At 62.0% G+C, this 16,123-nt stretch overlaps 2 protein-coding genes across 2 annotated transcripts; both read left to right on the forward strand.

The window, feature by feature from the left end:
• Nucleotides 1–903: 903 nt before the first annotated feature.
• LOC138064925 (uncharacterized) lies at nt 904–6,362 on the forward strand. Its single transcript, XM_068929171.1, has 12 exons — nt 904–1,421; nt 1,822–1,883; nt 2,427–2,583; nt 2,932–3,188; nt 3,312–3,394; nt 3,840–3,946; nt 4,122–4,233; nt 4,518–4,656; nt 5,006–5,245; nt 5,545–5,624; nt 5,811–5,996; nt 6,259–6,362. Exons 1-12 carry the CDS (start codon nt 1,343–1,345, stop codon nt 6,347–6,349), a joined length of 1,593 nt encoding a protein of 530 aa, XP_068785272.1. The 5' UTR covers nt 904–1,342; the 3' UTR covers nt 6,350–6,362.
• A 2,675-nt stretch (nt 6,363–9,037) lies between these two features.
• LOC138064915 (uncharacterized) lies at nt 9,038–14,708 on the forward strand. The gene is made up of 12 exons (XM_068929160.1): nt 9,038–9,773; nt 10,174–10,235; nt 10,778–10,934; nt 11,282–11,538; nt 11,662–11,744; nt 12,190–12,296; nt 12,471–12,582; nt 12,867–13,005; nt 13,355–13,594; nt 13,893–13,972; nt 14,159–14,344; nt 14,605–14,708. Exons 1-12 carry the CDS (start codon nt 9,695–9,697, stop codon nt 14,693–14,695), a joined length of 1,593 nt encoding a protein of 530 aa, XP_068785261.1. The 5' UTR covers nt 9,038–9,694; the 3' UTR covers nt 14,696–14,708.
• Nucleotides 14,709–16,123: the final 1,415 nt, after the last annotated feature.

Here is a 16,123-nt window from a genome sequence, read left to right on the forward strand (position 1 = left end):
ATGTACGTGTCCTGTGCCCCTGGGAATCGCACCGGCACGACCAATCCAAGGCCAGGCGGGAGGATGCAGGGGTGTCACGCACGCCTGCAAGCATTCGTTAGAGAGCCTTGTAAGAAAGGCACTCGGACGCCGTACGCTACGGATTAAAATGCTCTCTAACGGAGGTGCCATGAGAAGGAAAAAGGGGAAAGCGTAGAAATCCTACATCTCTTTGGATGCTGGGAACCTTGAGCTGTTCAGCACTGGACGCGGCGCAGAACGCCTCTGTGCCGAGTTGCACTGGTATTGCCGTCTTTAGTGCTAAGGAAATCCTGCAGAAACGCTGTTCTTCATTTCTGCTGGCGAGCAAAGGGCTATTTACATGAAAACATGCAGCTTCACGTCAAGAAAAGGACAAGGCCACGCTGGTGGCATCCTGGCCAGGTGCCAAATGGGTGCTGCCTACAGCCTCCTCTGGGAGCGTTAATCGCCTAAGTTTACCCTGCGGCCAAGCGATGTGTGCAGCACAGCCGGAGCCAGGAAGGCTGCGTGTGTCAGGGCTCAGCATGAGCCAGTAGTGGCCTGGGGGCGCTGGGGAGCCCGGGGAGACGCCAGGGCTGTCAGGGCAGGGGCCTCGCCCTCCAGGGCCCATCCCACCCGCCCCAAGCCGGGGAGAAGGGCAGGTCGGGGCTTGGCAGGGGGGGGGGGCAGCCCTGAGCCCAGGCCATTCAGGCACCTCCATGGTGAGGGGGGCCAGGCCAAGGCTAGGCCGCACAGTCAGCGCGCAGGTCGGGCTCCGGCTCGGCAGGGCCCGTGGCCCGGGAGGGGCACAGCCTTGGCGGAGCTGGGGAGCGCCACTGCTACGCCGTTGCTGGGACAGGGACTGATGGCCCCGAGCTGAGCTGAACCGGGGTCCCGCTTCCAGTTTTGGAAGAGAAGTGGGGGGAAGGGAACGTGCTTCCCGGGGAAAGAGGGCCAATCTCTCTGCTCCTTCCCTGGCTGTGGCATCTCTGTGCTGGTGACCTAATGAGCCCCCAGAGATGACACAGGCTGAGGTCACAGTGGGACGCGCTGCATCACAGAGAGGGGCTCCTCTGTCCCGTGGTGGTGTCCGTCCGCACTTCCCTGCGAAGGCCCGGGCGCTGGCCTGGTGCTGCTCGCTGTGCTCCCCACTGCTGCTCTTTGGAGCCGCTCTGCAGCAAGCAGAGGGGACAGGCGGCAGCAGGGCCACGCCGGGGGCCCCTCTCCGTCGGGCAGAGGAGCAGGGGCGCCTTGGACAGGAAGGAGTGTGGGGCGAGGAGACGACAAGAGCGTCCTTTTCCCCTGGCTGGAGAGGCGAGCTGAGGGCAAGGGGACAAGCGAGATGGAGGGCTGCTGGACCGAGACCATCAGCCCGGAGCAGAGGTCCTTGTTCCCAACGCTCCTGCAGCTCTGCACGGAGGGTAAGGGCTTGGGGAGCTGCTTCCCGAGGTGCCGCGGCGACTGTTGTCTGTCAGAATAGCTGTGGACCCTGGGCTGTGGGGGTGGCTGCACAGGGCTGGGGGGGGCTGTCACGAGAGCCGGGCCTGGGAGGAAAAGGGTCCTGTGTGCCAGAGGGCTGGGGTAGGGTGTCCTGCAGCTCCTGTGGGGTTCTCGAGTGCCTGCCAGAAATGCCCCCGCTGGGCTCGGAGTAAGGCCGGCAGTCTGCAATCGGGAAAAAGCCCGGCTCCGCAGCCAGGACAATGGCTTCTGGGAGGGTTTGTGTAGGCCTGCATCTGTCACCGCCGGGGTTAGGAGCTTGCTTGGGGAGAGGTTGTGAGCTGCTTGGCCCGGGGCCTGACGTGTCCTTCCCTTGCTTTCCAGAGATTGTCGCAATTTGGGACGCTGTGTCCAATTACATCCTGGAACAGCTGATGCGGGACAAGGTGGGCTGGTGTCCTGGTCGCCCCAGCTCTGGAGGGTTTCAGCTGCCTGGAGAGCCCTGGGTGCCCGGGAGCAAGCCTTCCCCCAGCGCCACGGCAGCACACCACAAGCAGCCCGTGTGCTGCAGAGCAGCTTTCTGGCCAGCCAGGAGAGAAACCACGTGCACCTCTAGCGTGAGAAAGCGTTTGGCACGTCCCTGGGCTTCTCTCTTCCCTGTGGCCCCAGAGGAAAGACCAAGCAGAGAGACGGGGCGGCTGTGCCAGGGCTGTTGGAAACCCCTGGAATCTTCTCTAGCCGAGGGACGTTAGCGAACACTTCAGGGAGGGCGAGGACACAATCCGGGCAATGTGGCTCTTCTCTAAAGGCTTCCAAAGGCTTTTTTTTTTTTTTTTTTTTTTTTTTCCAAAGGCTTCCATTTGTATGTCAGGAGTGGGCAGGGCACAGAGCAGCGTTCCCACGCTCTGGCAAACATCACGGTTTTTTGGTTTTTTTTTTCCACCACCAGAAGACTTACCGGTGGGCCTTTTTGTCTTTGCTGCGTGCAGGGTGTCCTGGTAGCGGGGCTCGGGACCTTCTGCACGGTCCGAGAGCCACTGCACCTCGGCAAAGATGACGTGCGGATGGTTCGAAGGCCTCTTTTCCAGCTGGGCATGGACATGGTCTGGCTGCAGGGGCTCCAGCGCCCCAAAGGGACTCTCCCTGGTGAGACGGCAGTGGCCACCCTCTGCTTCCCCTTGCCACATCACGTACGGGGCGGGTTGGGTGCTCCCTGCTCTTTGGAAGGGGCAGGGAGAAGTAGGGATGTCCAGCTTCACCCGCTCCCCCCCACCCCCCAACACACTGCCCCCCGCCCCCCCCCCCCCTCCCCGAGAGCTCTTTCTGAAAAGGACTTTTTCTGTAGTATTTTGTGCTACAGAATTTTGTGCACACAGTCGGGCTCTCTCCTTTGAACTGCCCTAGCACCTGACTCCACGCCACTCACATTTCTTGATGGCCCAACAATGCAAAGCTGGCCTGCGGTGGCAGTGACGTTGTTCCTCCTCTGTGTAGACGACATCAAGATCAAGCCGCTGAACTACCGGCGGTTGTCCCTGGCCACCTCCTTCTCGAGGCACGTGGTGGAAGACTGTGTGGCGGAGACCATCCGCTTGTTCTCTTCCCACGTGAGGAACAAAGAGAACGTCGCCTTTGCCTTCAGAGACATCGGTGTTCTGACCCGCCAAAAAGACAGCATGCACATGAGGTTTTATGCCCACTGCACCCAGCGGCTGGAGGGCACTGCAAGCCTGACTGCGGCCCTCTGCAGTGTAAGTTGCTCAGGTTTTCCAGGCTACTTTGATTTCTCTGGGAATCCTGAATGGTCTGCTGCCTTTGGGAGCAAGGAGAGAACTGCCTTGGAAGCCTCCCAATGGGTCTGTGTTACATTGCAGAGACTGCGTACGACAGATCTGTCCGTCTCCGGCAGACGTGCTGCTCTGGGGACCCGGTCGAGCCCCGTCCACGTGTTCCCGAGGTGAGCGTGTTTCCTTTGCAGCCCTCGGCCAACGGAGCAGGCAGCTTCCCAGCTGCTGCTCGGGACCGGGCCCCGCCAGGGCGCGACACTCACCATCGAGTTGGGAATAACTCGCACGGCGATCGGTTCCCGCTTCACTAATGCTCAGCTTGGGCTACACGTGTCTTTGCCTGGAGTGACCGGGAATCGTGACCGCCTTTCTCGTGGCCAGCCTGCCGTCCTTCCCATCAGAGAGAAGGGACTGCACACAGAGAGGCATTTAGGCTACGCCTTCTGTCTTTTGGGGGAAGAGTGCCAAAAAAAAGCCCCCAAAGAGCTGTGCACGGACACAAAGGAGGTGGGACGCGAGCAGGTCTCAAAGGGCAGTGAGGAGGATCAGTGTTCGCAAGCTGCAAAGGGGAGACGGTGCCCTTTCTTCAAAGCTGGGTTGTCTTTTGCTTTCCAGGTTTCAGCTCACTGTGGAAAGCAGCCCGGAGGCCAAGGCTGCCCCCGCCGGCTCCCCACAGGAGAAGGAGCTGGAAGAAGAGCTCGGGGCTGTCAGGAGCAGCAAAGGTAAGGGAAACGCTCCCTCCTGAGCCGGTTGGGTCCCTGTCCCACGCTGGGTGACAGCAGCCAGGTTAAGATGTGCCCTCCCCCCCCCGTCCCCTTCCCCGTCCCGTCCTGTCCCCCGTCCCCGTCCCCCCGGCAAGGGGCTGCTCTGAAGAGCTTCCTTGTGCCCTACTTACAGAGCAGCGTCCTGGCAAGCTGCTGCAGCACCGGGAGGAGCTTTCTCTCCCCACGCTGCCAAACTGCGGGGCAGGCACGAGGGGGCAAGGCGCGGAGAGGAAGCCTCCTGCCAGGTGAGACCCTTGGGGGAAGGGCTGAGGGGGACACTAGTACCTGCGCAGGGGAGACATCCCCTTTGGCCATGCCGGCCCGGCCCGAGGGACTCGAAAAGGCTCCTGACGCGTGTCCCACCAAAGGCGCCCTCTTGCTGCACGGCAAGCACGCGCAGGTTTGCGGGAGAGCCTCACGTTGGCTTCGTTTCCCTCCAGCGTCCCGATCTTTTGGGGAGCTGAACGCAACTCTTTATTAGCAAACGCCTCCTGCCCTTGTCCTAACGCCTCCTGTGGTGTCTTCTCAGGATCATTCTGAACCCGACAGCCCCCATGCTGGGCACCTCCCTGGGGAAGGAGGTTGGCGTTAAATACCTCCCGCATCCTCCCGCCGGACCTCGGCCTGGCCGCGCCGGCGCCGGCGCCACTGCCAGGAGCGCAGCACAGGTGCGTGAGCGGGCTCTGGGCAGTCCTTGCATCTCACTGACCGCTAGGAAAGCTCAGTCCTATGAGACTCACTCCGAGAAGGGCCCCCAGTGTGTGCTCACTGGAGCCGTCAGCGGCCTCTCTGGCTGCTACTTTGGGGCGTAGTTAGGCACGACTTTTACAACGGCTTTTTCAGCCTGCCTTCTGCTGAAAAACCCGCAAAAGAGTGATTGGTGGTGGTGAGGCTGCAGACAAGGGGCAGAAGAGCGGGAGAAGAGCAAAAGCCAACACCCCCCCACCACCACCACCCACCCAGAATCCCCACCCAAACAGACAAGACTAATACTGTTGCCTTTCCACGGCGCCCCAGGAAACAGCCTGCCCTCCCACGCAGAGCTTAGGAAGAGCTGCCCGTGTCTCCCTCTTGCGAGAGAAGCAAAGGCAGGACCAAGCACCGTGGGAGGAACAGCAGGCCGCCCTGGAGAAACACGCCCAGCGTCAGGCCCAGGTACAGGCCGCTGCCTGCCTCCAAGGAGCAGCGCCCAAGCTGGCCCACCCCTTCCTAGGAGGGAGACGGCTGCAGCCAGGTCCCGGAGCCAGAAGGAGCCAGGTGCCGGAGCCAGGGCAGCTGGGGGGGGGGGGGTGGGTGGGTTGCCTCCCCACTAGGCAAGCTCTGCCTGCGGTGCCTGCCCTCGAGCCGGAAACCGGCTCTCAGGGGCAGCTGGCTGACGTGCCGGGGGCAGAGCTCCAGGGGCCCAGCTATGGTAGCCCGTTGTAGCAGCTCCTTGTGTAGCCTGAGTCTGGCTTACAAGGACTAGGTGCCTCCCCTGCGAGTGGGCCAGTGCTATCATCTCCCCCACGCAGCCCTCCATCCTGAAACCATTTCTTCTTCTTTTCCTTGCAAAACAGATCATGCTGCTGGAGAAGCAAGTCCACCTCGAGCAGCGCCGCTACCCAGACACTGACATGCTGGGGAGGCCCCCCCCAAAGTAAGCGTGTGGGGGCGTGCAAGCTCAGAGCCAGGGCCAGGGCCAGTCGACGGGCTGTGACCGACCCCCTCCCCCCCTCCCCCCTCCCCCCCCCCAACCTTGAGGTGCCAGGAGCCCAACTGCCTCAGCTCCGGGGCACATCTTACAACAGCCCCTGGTTTCCTCTCTTCCAACTTGGGTTTGCAGGGCCTGGGGCCAGAAGGGTCCCGGGAGAGCAGGAGAGGGACTTTGTCACTCCTATTGCAGGCAAGTGTCCCCGCAAGCAAAGCAGAACATGCAGCTTATGACATCATACAAAGTTCTTCGGGACAGGTGGAAGGAAAGGGTGGAACAAAACCGACAGAGGCTGAAGAAGGAGGAGGCGGCGCGCCGGTAAATACCTCCCAAGCCAGGCGGGTTGCCCCCTTCCTGCAATGCCCTTCCTGCCATGGCCCTGGGGAAAGAGGGTCTTTTCCAGCCCCACCTCGGGCTTGGAAGCAGCCTTGGAGCCTGGCCTGGGCTCACACATCCCGCCCACTCCAGCGCGGTGGAGGGGGGGGTGGGCGTGCACCATAAGATTTCCAGGCACATCTCAAGTGGCGCCACATCTTCCTCCTGACCCGTGCCCCCCCCCCCCCCCCCCCCCTCCCCGCAGCGCTTTGGTGATGTGCCGCCTCCGGAGCAGAGAGCAGCAGGACAGCATGCTGGGCAGTTACCACAGAAATGGCTTTTATCCACGGAAATAAACTGCCTTTCCGAGTTGGTGTGAGCCTTTCCTTGGTGGGGTGTGAAAGTGCAAGGGGCAGCAGGGCAGCTTCCGAGGGGCTGGGAAGCAAGGGGAGTGGGGCAGCCCCTCTCCTGGGCAGCTCTCGCCCGGGCCATGCCCTAGCAGGTGACTTTGGGGACTGCCCTGCCAGAGGAGAGGTGAGGGAAAGGTTTTGCGGGGGGAGAGCGTGTGTGACTCAGCCGCCTGAATCCTGACAAGCTCTTGCATGGGCACCGAGTCTTTGGTGCACCATGTCCCCGCCTGAAACGCGGGGAGCGCTCTCTCTCCTCCAGGCAGGCCCTGGGGGGGGGTGGCAGCCGCTCCTTGGCATGGCCCAGAGCCAGCTCCCTCAGTGCGAAGGCTGAATGGACCCAGAGGCTGGCCACGCCCCCCCCAGCCAGACCCGGGCCCCTCTGGGGCCGAGGTAGGACACGGGAATGCAAGAGCTCCCACCGGCACTCCCGCCAGGCCATTCGCTTCCTCGCCAAGCAGTGGAGTGGCTTGAGGGGAAAGCAGAGGGGCGGTTACCGCGAGGCTGGCCACGCGTGCGCGGGCCAGGGTAGGGCCAAAGAGGCGTTGGCTGCGAGCCCTTGCTGGTGGGCGCAGCAAGGCAGTAGAGGGGCCGAGATGGCGCTTCTGGTGCGAGTTGTCGAGGGGGCAGGGGGTCAAGGTGGGAAAAGCGTGAAAGGGCAGAGGCACTGCTGTTTGGGGGCTGGACTCGGCGTGGCTGGGCCGCTGCGGGGCCCAAGAGAACTTGGCTACAAGCACTTCTGGGTGGCGGTGGTGGCAAGGGAGTGGATTGGCCAGGATTGCGTTGCTTGTGTGAGTCACCCTGTCGGCAGGGTGTCAACTTGGGAGAAGAGCAGCAGCGCAGAGGTGCAGGTGTGGTGGGGCAGCTCTAGGCGTTGCGGGGTCGGCTGAGGGGCCCAAGAGAGTAGGGCTGCGAACGCCTGTTCATCGCTGCGGCAAGCGAGTAGTAGGGCCCGAATGCCTCTTGTCGTGCAAATGCGGCAGCAGCAGGCGTGGCGTCAGGTTGGGAAGAGAGGGGTGCGTTTATTGTGTGGTCGGCTAGGCATGCCAGGGCCCTGTTGGGTGGAAGGGGCGTTGGCTGCAATCACTTGTTGATGGTAATGGCAAGTGAGTGGTTTGGCCAAAAATCACCTTTGTGATAAGACTTTGCTAGTAGGCACGGTCTCAGTTTGGGAAAAGAGAGGAATCAGACCAGTGCTCTTCGCGCAGGCTTGGAGGAGGCATTCAAGTTGCAGCGCAGGGCCCTAGACATATATCTCAGCTGTGAGCAGCATTTGGTGCCAAAGCCCTCTCACCAGCTTCACCTTTCTTGTTGAATCTGCACGTAGGCCTAGTGCCCCTGAGCGGCCTCCTCTGGCATCCCGCCCTACCCATGACCCAGGAGCCCATCTGAGCTTAGCCCAGGGCCATCAGTGCTAGCCCAGCAACGCGATAGCACTGCCGGTCTCCGGCTCCACCACAGGCATATCCCTCTCAGGCCACGGGCCCCAAGGATTACTCCGGGCTGCAGCATTGGTTGGCTGCCTCTGTGTCCTGTGCTCTGGCACCTGCGCTTTAGACCTGGCTCTTCCTCTGCTCAGGGGCAAACCACAGAGCTGCTTCACAGCCGCTAGAGCTTGCCAGAGCTTGCCAGGAAAAGCACCTTTTGAACTGGTGCTAGGGAAAGGCCTCTGTAAGAGCCAGGCCCAGAGTGCAGCCACCCCTCCAGCTTCCCTGCCTCTCCATTTCTTGAAACCCCCCCCCTCCTCCCCTTTTCTGACACCAAGCTTCTCAGCACACGCCCACGCGCTGCACTGCTGCTTTCCTGCCTCCAGTGGGGAGCCTCGAAGGCGAGGTGGCAAGAACTGCATGTTGACTCTTTCCACAGTTGGTAAGACCAACTTCGAGCTGTGTCTTGTAGGGCCAGGCTTTTCTGCTAGTCGCCGAGGGGCAAGGACCACCTGCCTCCCAGTCATGTACGTGTCCTGTGCCCCTGGGAATCGCACCGGCACGACCAATCCAAGGCCAGGCGGGAGGATGCAGGGGTGTCACGCACGCCTGCAAGCATTCGTTAGAGAGCCTTGTAAGAAAGGCACTCGGACGCCGTACGCTACGGATTAAAATGCTCTCTAACGGAGGTGCCATGAGAAGGAAAAAGGGGAAAGCGTAGAAATCCTACATCTCTTTGGATGCTGGGAACCTTGAGCTGTTCAGCACTGGACGCGGCGCAGAACGCCTCTGTGCCGAGTTGCACTGGTATTGCCGTCTTTAGTGCTAAGGAAATCCTGCAGAAACGCTGTTCTTCATTTCTGCTGGCGAGCAAAGGGCTATTTACATGAAAACATGCAGCTTCACGTCAAGAAAAGGACAAGGCCACGCTGGTGGCATCCTGGCCAGGTGCCAAATGGGTGCTGCCTACAGCCTCCTCTGGGAGCGTTAATCGCCTAAGTTTACCCTGCGGCCAAGCGATGTGTGCAGCACAGCCGGAGCCAGGAAGGCTGCGTGTGTCAGGGCTCAGCATGAGCCAGTAGTGGCCTGGGGGCGCTGGGGAGCCCGGGGAGACGCCAGGGCTGTCAGGGCAGGGGCCTCGCCCTCCAGGGCCCATCCCACCCGCCCCAAGCCGGGGAGAAGGGCAGGTCGGGGCTTGGCAGGGGGGGGGGGCAGCCCTGAGCCCAGGCCATTCAGGCACCTCCATGGTGAGGGGGGCCAGGCCAAGGCTAGGCCGCACAGTCAGCGCGCAGGTCGGGCTCCGGCTCGGCAGGGCCCGTGGCCCGGGAGGGGCACAGCCTTGGCGGAGCTGGGGAGCGCCACTGCTACGCCGTCGCTGGGACAGGGACTGATGGCCCCGAGCTGAGCTGAACCGGGGTCCCGCTTCCAGTTTTGGAAGAGAAGTGGGGGGAAGGGAACGTGCTTCCCGGGGAAAGAGGGCCAATCTCTCTGCTCCTTCCCTGGCTGTGGCATCTCTGTGCTGGTGACCTAATGAGCCCCCAGAGATGACACAGGCTGAGGTCACAGTGGGACGCGCTGCATCACAGAGAGGGGCTCCTCTGTCCCGTGGTGGTGTCCGTCCGCACTTCCCTGCGAAGGCCCGGGCGCTGGCCTGGTGCTGCTCGCTGTGCTCCCCACTGCTGCTCTTTGGAGCCGCTCTGCAGCAAGCAGAGGGGACAGGCGGCAGCAGGGCCACGCCGGGGGCCCCTCTCCGTCGGGCAGAGGAGCAGGGGCGCCTTGGACAGGAAGGAGTGTGGGGCGAGGAGACGACAAGAGCGTCCTTTTCCCCTGGCTGGAGAGGCGAGCTGAGGGCAAGGGGACAAGCGAGATGGAGGGCTGCTGGACCGAGACCATCAGCCCGGAGCAGAGGTCCTTGTTCCCAACGCTCCTGCAGCTCTGCACGGAGGGTAAGGGCTTGGGGAGCTGCTTCCCGAGGTGCCGCGGCGACTGTTGTCTGTCAGAATAGCTGTGGACCCTGGGCTGTGGGGGTGGCTGCACAGGGCTGGGGGGGGCTGTCACGAGAGCCGGGCCTGGGAGGAAAAGGGTCCTGTGTGCCAGAGGGCTGGGGTAGGGTGTCCTGCAGCTCCTGTGGGGTTCTCGAGTGCCTGCCAGAAATGCCCCCGCTGGGCTCGGAGTAAGGCCGGCAGTCTGCAATCGGGAAAAAGCCCGGCTCCGCAGCCAGGACAATGGCTTCTGGGAGGGTTTGTGTAGGCCTGCATCTGTCACCGCCGGGGTTAGGAGCTTGCTTGGGGAGAGGTTGTGAGCTGCTTGGCCCGGGGCCTGACGTGTCCTTCCCTTGCTTTCCAGAGATTGTCGCAATTTGGGACGCTGTGTCCAATTACATCCTGGAACAGCTGATGCGGGACAAGGTGGGCTGGTGTCCTGGTCGCCCCAGCTCTGGAGGGTTTCAGCTGCCTGGAGAGCCCTGGGTGCCCGGGAGCAAGCCTTCCCCCAGCGCCACGGCAGCACACCACAAGCAGCCCGTGTGCTGCAGAGCAGCTTTCTGGCCAGCCAGGAGAGAAACCACGTGCACCTCTAGCGTGAGAAAGCGTTTGGCACGTCCCTGGGCTTCTCTCTTCCCTGTGGCCCCAGAGGAAAGACCAAGCAGAGAGACGGGGCGGCTGTGCCAGGGCTGTTGGAAACCCCTGGAATCTTCTCTAGCCGAGGGACGTTAGCGAACACTTCAGGGAGGGCGAGGACACAATCCGGGCAATGTGGCTCTTCTCTAAAGGCTTCCAAAGGCTTTTTTTTTTTTTTTTTTTTTTTTTCCAAAGGCTTCCATTTGTATGTCAGGAGTGGGCAGGGCACAGAGCAGCGTTCCCACGCTCTGGCAAACATCACGGTTTTTTGGTTTTTTTTTTCCACCACCAGAAGACTTACCGGTGGGCCTTTTTGTCTTTGCTGCGTGCAGGGTGTCCTGGTAGCGGGGCTCGGGACCTTCTGCACGGTCCGAGAGCCACTGCACCTCGGCAAAGATGACGTGCGGATGGTTCGAAGGCCTCTTTTCCAGCTGGGCATGGACATGGTCTGGCTGCAGGGGCTCCAGCGCCCCAAAGGGACTCTCCCTGGTGAGACGGCAGTGGCCACCCTCTGCTTCCCCTTGCCACATCACGTACGGGGCGGGTTGGGTGCTCCCTGCTCTTTGGAAGGGGCAGGGAGAAGTAGGGATGTCCAGCTTCACCCGCTCCCCCCCACCCCCCAACACACTGCCCCCCGCCCCCCCCCCCCTCCCCGAGAGCTCTTTCTGAAAAGGACTTTTTCTGTAGTATTTTGTGCTACAGAATTTTGTGCACACAGTCGGGCTCTCTCCTTTGAACTGCCCTAGCACCTGACTCCACGCCACTCACATTTCTTGATGGCCCAACAATGCAAAGCTGGCCTGCGGTGGCAGTGACGTTGTTCCTCCTCTGTGTAGACGACATCAAGATCAAGCCGCTGAACTACCGGCGGTTGTCCCTGGCCACCTCCTTCTCGAGGCACGTGGTGGAAGACTGTGTGGCGGAGACCATCCGCTTGTTCTCTTCCCACGTGAGGAACAAAGAGAACGTCGCCTTTGCCTTCAGAGACATCGGTGTTCTGACCCGCCAAAAAGACAGCATGCACATGAGGTTTTATGCCCACTGCACCCAGCGGCTGGAGGGCACTGCAAGCCTGACTGCGGCCCTCTGCAGTGTAAGTTGCTCAGGTTTTCCAGGCTACTTTGATTTCTCTGGGAATCCTGAATGGTCTGCTGCCTTTGGGAGCAAGGAGAGAACTGCCTTGGAAGCCTCCCAATGGGTCTGTGTTACATTGCAGAGACTGCGTACGACAGATCTGTCCGTCTCCGGCAGACGTGCTGCTCTGGGGACCCGGTCGAGCCCCGTCCACGTGTTCCCGAGGTGAGCGTGTTTCCTTTGCAGCCCTCGGCCAACGGAGCAGGCAGCTTCCCAGCTGCTGCTCGGGACCGGGCCCCGCCAGGGCGCGACACTCACCATCGAGTTGGGAATAACTCGCACGGCGATCGGTTCCCGCTTCACTAATGCTCAGCTTGGGCTACACGTGTCTTTGCCTGGAGTGACCGGGAATCGTGACCGCCTTTCTCGTGGCCAGCCTGCCGTCCTTCCCATCAGAGAGAAGGGACTGCACACAGAGAGGCATTTAGGCTACGCCTTCTGTCTTTTGGGGGAAGAGTGCCAAAAAAAAGCCCCCAAAGAGCTGTGCACGGACACAAAGGAGGTGGGACGCGAGCAGGTCTCAAAGGGCAGTGAGGAGGATCAGTGTTCGCAAGCTGCAAAGGGGAGACGGTGCCCTTTCTTCAAAGCTGGGTTGTCTTTTGCTTTCCAGGTTTCAGCTCACTGTGGAAAGCAGCCCGGAGGCCAAGGCTGCCCCCGCCGGCTCCCCACAGGAGAAGGAGCTGGAAGAAGAGCTCGGGGCTGTCAGGAGCAGCAAAGGTAAGGGAAACGCTCCCTCCTGAGCCGGTTGGGTCCCTGTCCCACGCTGGGTGACAGCAGCCAGGTTAAGATGTGCCCTCCCCCCCCGTCCCCTTCCCCGTCCCGTCCTGTCCCCCGTCCCCGTCCCCCCGGCAAGGGGCTGCTCTGAAGAGCTTCCTTGTGCCCTACTTACAGAGCAGCGTCCTGGCAAGCTGCTGCAGCACCGGGAGGAGCTTTCTCTCCCCACGCTGCCAAACTGCGGGGCAGGCACGAGGGGGCAAGGCGCGGAGAGGAAGCCTCCTGCCAGGTGAGACCCTTGGGGGAAGGGCTGAGGGGGACACTAGTACCTGCGCAGGGGAGACATCCCCTTTGGCCATGCCGGCCCGGCCCGAGGGACTCGAAAAGGCTCCTGACGCGTGTCCCACCAAAGGCGCCCTCTTGCTGCACGGCAAGCACGCGCAGGTTTGCGGGAGAGCCTCACGTTGGCTTCGTTTCCCTCCAGCGTCCCGATCTTTTGGGGAGCTGAACGCAACTCTTTATTAGCAAACGCCTCCTGCCCTTGTCCTAACGCCTCCTGTGGTGTCTTCTCAGGATCATTCTGAACCCGACAGCCCCCATGCTGGGCACCTCCCTGGGGAAGGAGGTTGGCGTTAAATACCTCCCGCATCCTCCCGCCGGACCTCGGCCTGGCCGCGCCGGCGCCGGCGCCACTGCCAGGAGCGCAGCACAGGTGCGTGAGCGGGCTCTGGGCAGTCCTTGCATCTCACTGACCGCTAGGAAAGCTCAGTCCTATGAGACTCACTCCGAGAAGGGCCCCCAGTGTGTGCTCACTGGAGCCGTCAGCGGCCTCTCTGGCTGCTACTTTGGGGCGTAGTTAGGCACGACTTTTACAACGGCTTTTTCAGCCTGCCTTCTGCTGAAAAACCCGCAAAAGAGTGATTGGTGGTGGTGAGGCTGCAGACAAGGGGCAGAAGAGCGGGAGAAGAGCAAAAGCCAACACCCCCCCCCCCCCACCACCCACCCAGAATCCCCACCCAAACAGACAAGACTAATACTGTTGCCTTTCCACGGCGCCCCAGGAAACAGCCTGCCCTCCCACGCAGAGCTTAGGAAGAGCTGCCCGTGTCTCCCTCTTGCGAGAGAAGCAAAGGCAGGACCAAGCACCGTGGGAGGAACAGCAGGCCGCCCTGGAGAAACACGCCCAGCGTCAGGCCCAGGTACAGGCCGCTGCCTGCCTCCAAGGAGCAGCGCCCAAGCTGGCCCACCCCTTCCTAGGAGGGAGACGGCTGCAGCCAGGTCCCGGAGCCAGAAGGAGCCAGGTGCCGGAGCCAGGGCAGCTGGGGGGGGGGGGTGGGTGGGTTGCCTCCCCACTAGGCAAGCTCTGCCTGCGGTGCCTGCCCTCGAGCCGGAAACTGGCTCTCAGGGGCAGCTGGCTGACGTGCCGGGGGCAGAGCTCCAGGGGCCCAGCTATGGTAGCCCGTTGTAGCAGCTCCTTGTGTAGCCTGAGTCTGGCTTACAAGGACTAGGTGCCTCCCCTGCGAGTGGGCCAGTGCTATCATCTCCCCCACGCAGCCCTCCATCCTGAAACCATTTCTTCTTCTTTTCCTTGCAAAACAGATCATGCTGCTGGAGAAGCAAGTCCACCTCGAGCAGCGCCGCTACCCAGACACTGACATGCTGGGGAGGCCCCCCCCAAAGTAAGCGTGTGGGGGCGTGCAAGCTCAGAGCCAGGGCCAGGGCCAGTCGACGGGCTGTGACCGACCCCCTCCCCCCCTCCCCCCTCCCCCCCCCCAACCTTGAGGTGCCAGGAGCCCAACTGCCTCAGCTCCGGGGCACATCTTACAACAGCCCCTGGTTTCCTCTCTTCCAACTTGGGTTTGCAGGGCCTGGGGCCAGAAGGGTCCCGGGAGAGCAGGAGAGGGACTTTGTCACTCCTATTGCAGGCAAGTGTCCCCGCAAGCAAAGCAGAACATGCAGCTTATGACATCATACAAAGTTCTTCGGGACAGGTGGAAGGAAAGGGTGGAACAAAACCGACAGAGGCTGAAGAAGGAGGAGGCGGCGCGCCGGTAAATACCTCCCAAGCCAGGCGGGTTGCCCCCTTCCTGCAATGCCCTTCCTGCCATGGCCCTGGGGAAAGAGGGTCTTTTCCAGCCCCACCTCGGGCTTGGAAGCAGCCTTGGAGCCTGGCCTGGGCTCACACATCCCGCCCACTCCAGCGCGGTGGAGGGGGGGGTGGGCGTGCACCATAAGATTTCCAGGCACATCTCAAGTGGCGCCACATCTTCCTCCTGACCCGTGCCCCCCCCCCCCCCCCCCCTCCCCGCAGCGCTTTGGTGATGTGCCGCCTCCGGAGCAGAGAGCAGCAGGACAGCATGCTGGGCAGTTACCACAGAAATGGCTTTTATCCACGGAAATAAACTGCCTTTCCGAGTTGGTGTGAGCCTTTCCTTGGTGGGGTGTGAAAGTGCAAGGGGCAGCAGGGCAGCTTCCGAGGGGCTGGGAAGCAAGGGGAGTGGGGCAGCCCCTCTCCTGGGCAGCTCTCGCCCGGGCCATGCCCTAGCAGGTGACTTTGGGGACTGCCCTGCCAGAGGAGAGGTGAGGGAAAGGTTTTGCGGGGGGAGAGCGTGTGTGACTCAGCCGCCTGAATCCTGACAAGCTCTTGCATGGGCACCGAGTCTTTGGTGCACCATGTCCCCGCCTGAAACGCGGGGAGCGCTCTCTCTCCTCCAGGCAGGCCCTGGGGGGGGGTGGCAGCCGCTCCTTGGCATGGCCCAGAGCCAGCTCCCTCAGTGCGAAGGCTGAATGGACCCAGAGGCTGGCCACGCCCCCCCCAGCCAGACCCGGGCCCCTCTGGGGCCGAGGTAGGACACGGGAATGCAAGAGCTCCCACCGGCACTCCCGCCAGGCCATTCGCTTCCTCGCCAAGCAGTGGAGTGGCTTGAGGGGAAAGCAGAGGGGCGGTTACCGCGAGGCTGGCCACGCGTGCGCGGGCCAGGGTAGGGCCAAAGAGGCGTTGGCTGCGAGCCCTTGCTGGTGGGCGCAGCAAGGCAGTAGAGGGGCCGAGATGGCGCTTCTGGTGCGAGTTGTCGAGGGGGCAGGGGGTCAAGGTGGGAAAAGCGTGAAAGGGCAGAGGCACTGCTGTTTGGGGGCTGGACTCGGCGTGGCTGGGCCGCTGCGGGGCCCAAGAGAACTTGGCTACAAGCACTTCTGGGTGGCGGTGGTGGCAAGGGAGTGGATTGGCCAGGATTGCGTTGCTTGTGTGAGTCACCCTGTCGGCAGGGTGTCAACTTGGGAGAAGAGCAGCAGCGCAGAGGTGCAGGTGTGGTGGGGCAGCTCTAGGCGTTGCGGGGTCGGCTGAGGGGCCCAAGAGAGTAGGGCTGCGAACGCCTGTTCATCGCTGCGGCAAGCGAGTAGTAGGGCCCGAATGCCTCTTGTCGTGCAAATGCGGCAGCAGCAGGCGTGGCGTCAGGTTGGGAAGAGAGGGGTGCGTTTATTGTGTGGTCGGCTAGGCATGCCAGGGCCCTGTTGGGTGGAAGGGGCGTTGGCTGCAATCACTTGTTGATGGTAATGGCAAGTGAGTGGTTTGGCCAAAAATCACCTTTGTGATAAGACTTTGCTAGTAGGCACGGTCTCAGTTTGGGAAAAGAGAGGAATCAGACCAGTGCTCTTCGCGCAGGCTTGGAGGAGGCATTCAAGTTGCAGCGCAGGGCCCTAGACATATATCTCAGCTGTGAGCAGCATTTGGTGCCAAAGCCCTCTCACCAGCTTCACCTTTCTTGTTGAATCTGCACGTAGGCCTAGTGCCCCTGAGCGGCCTCCTCTGGCATCCCGCCCTACCCATGACC

The sequence above is a fragment of the Struthio camelus genome, unplaced genomic scaffold, assembly GCF_040807025.1.
Source record: "Struthio camelus isolate bStrCam1 unplaced genomic scaffold, bStrCam1.hap1 HAP1_SCAFFOLD_124, whole genome shotgun sequence".
Classification (NCBI taxonomy): domain Eukaryota; kingdom Metazoa; phylum Chordata; class Aves; order Struthioniformes; family Struthionidae; genus Struthio; species Struthio camelus.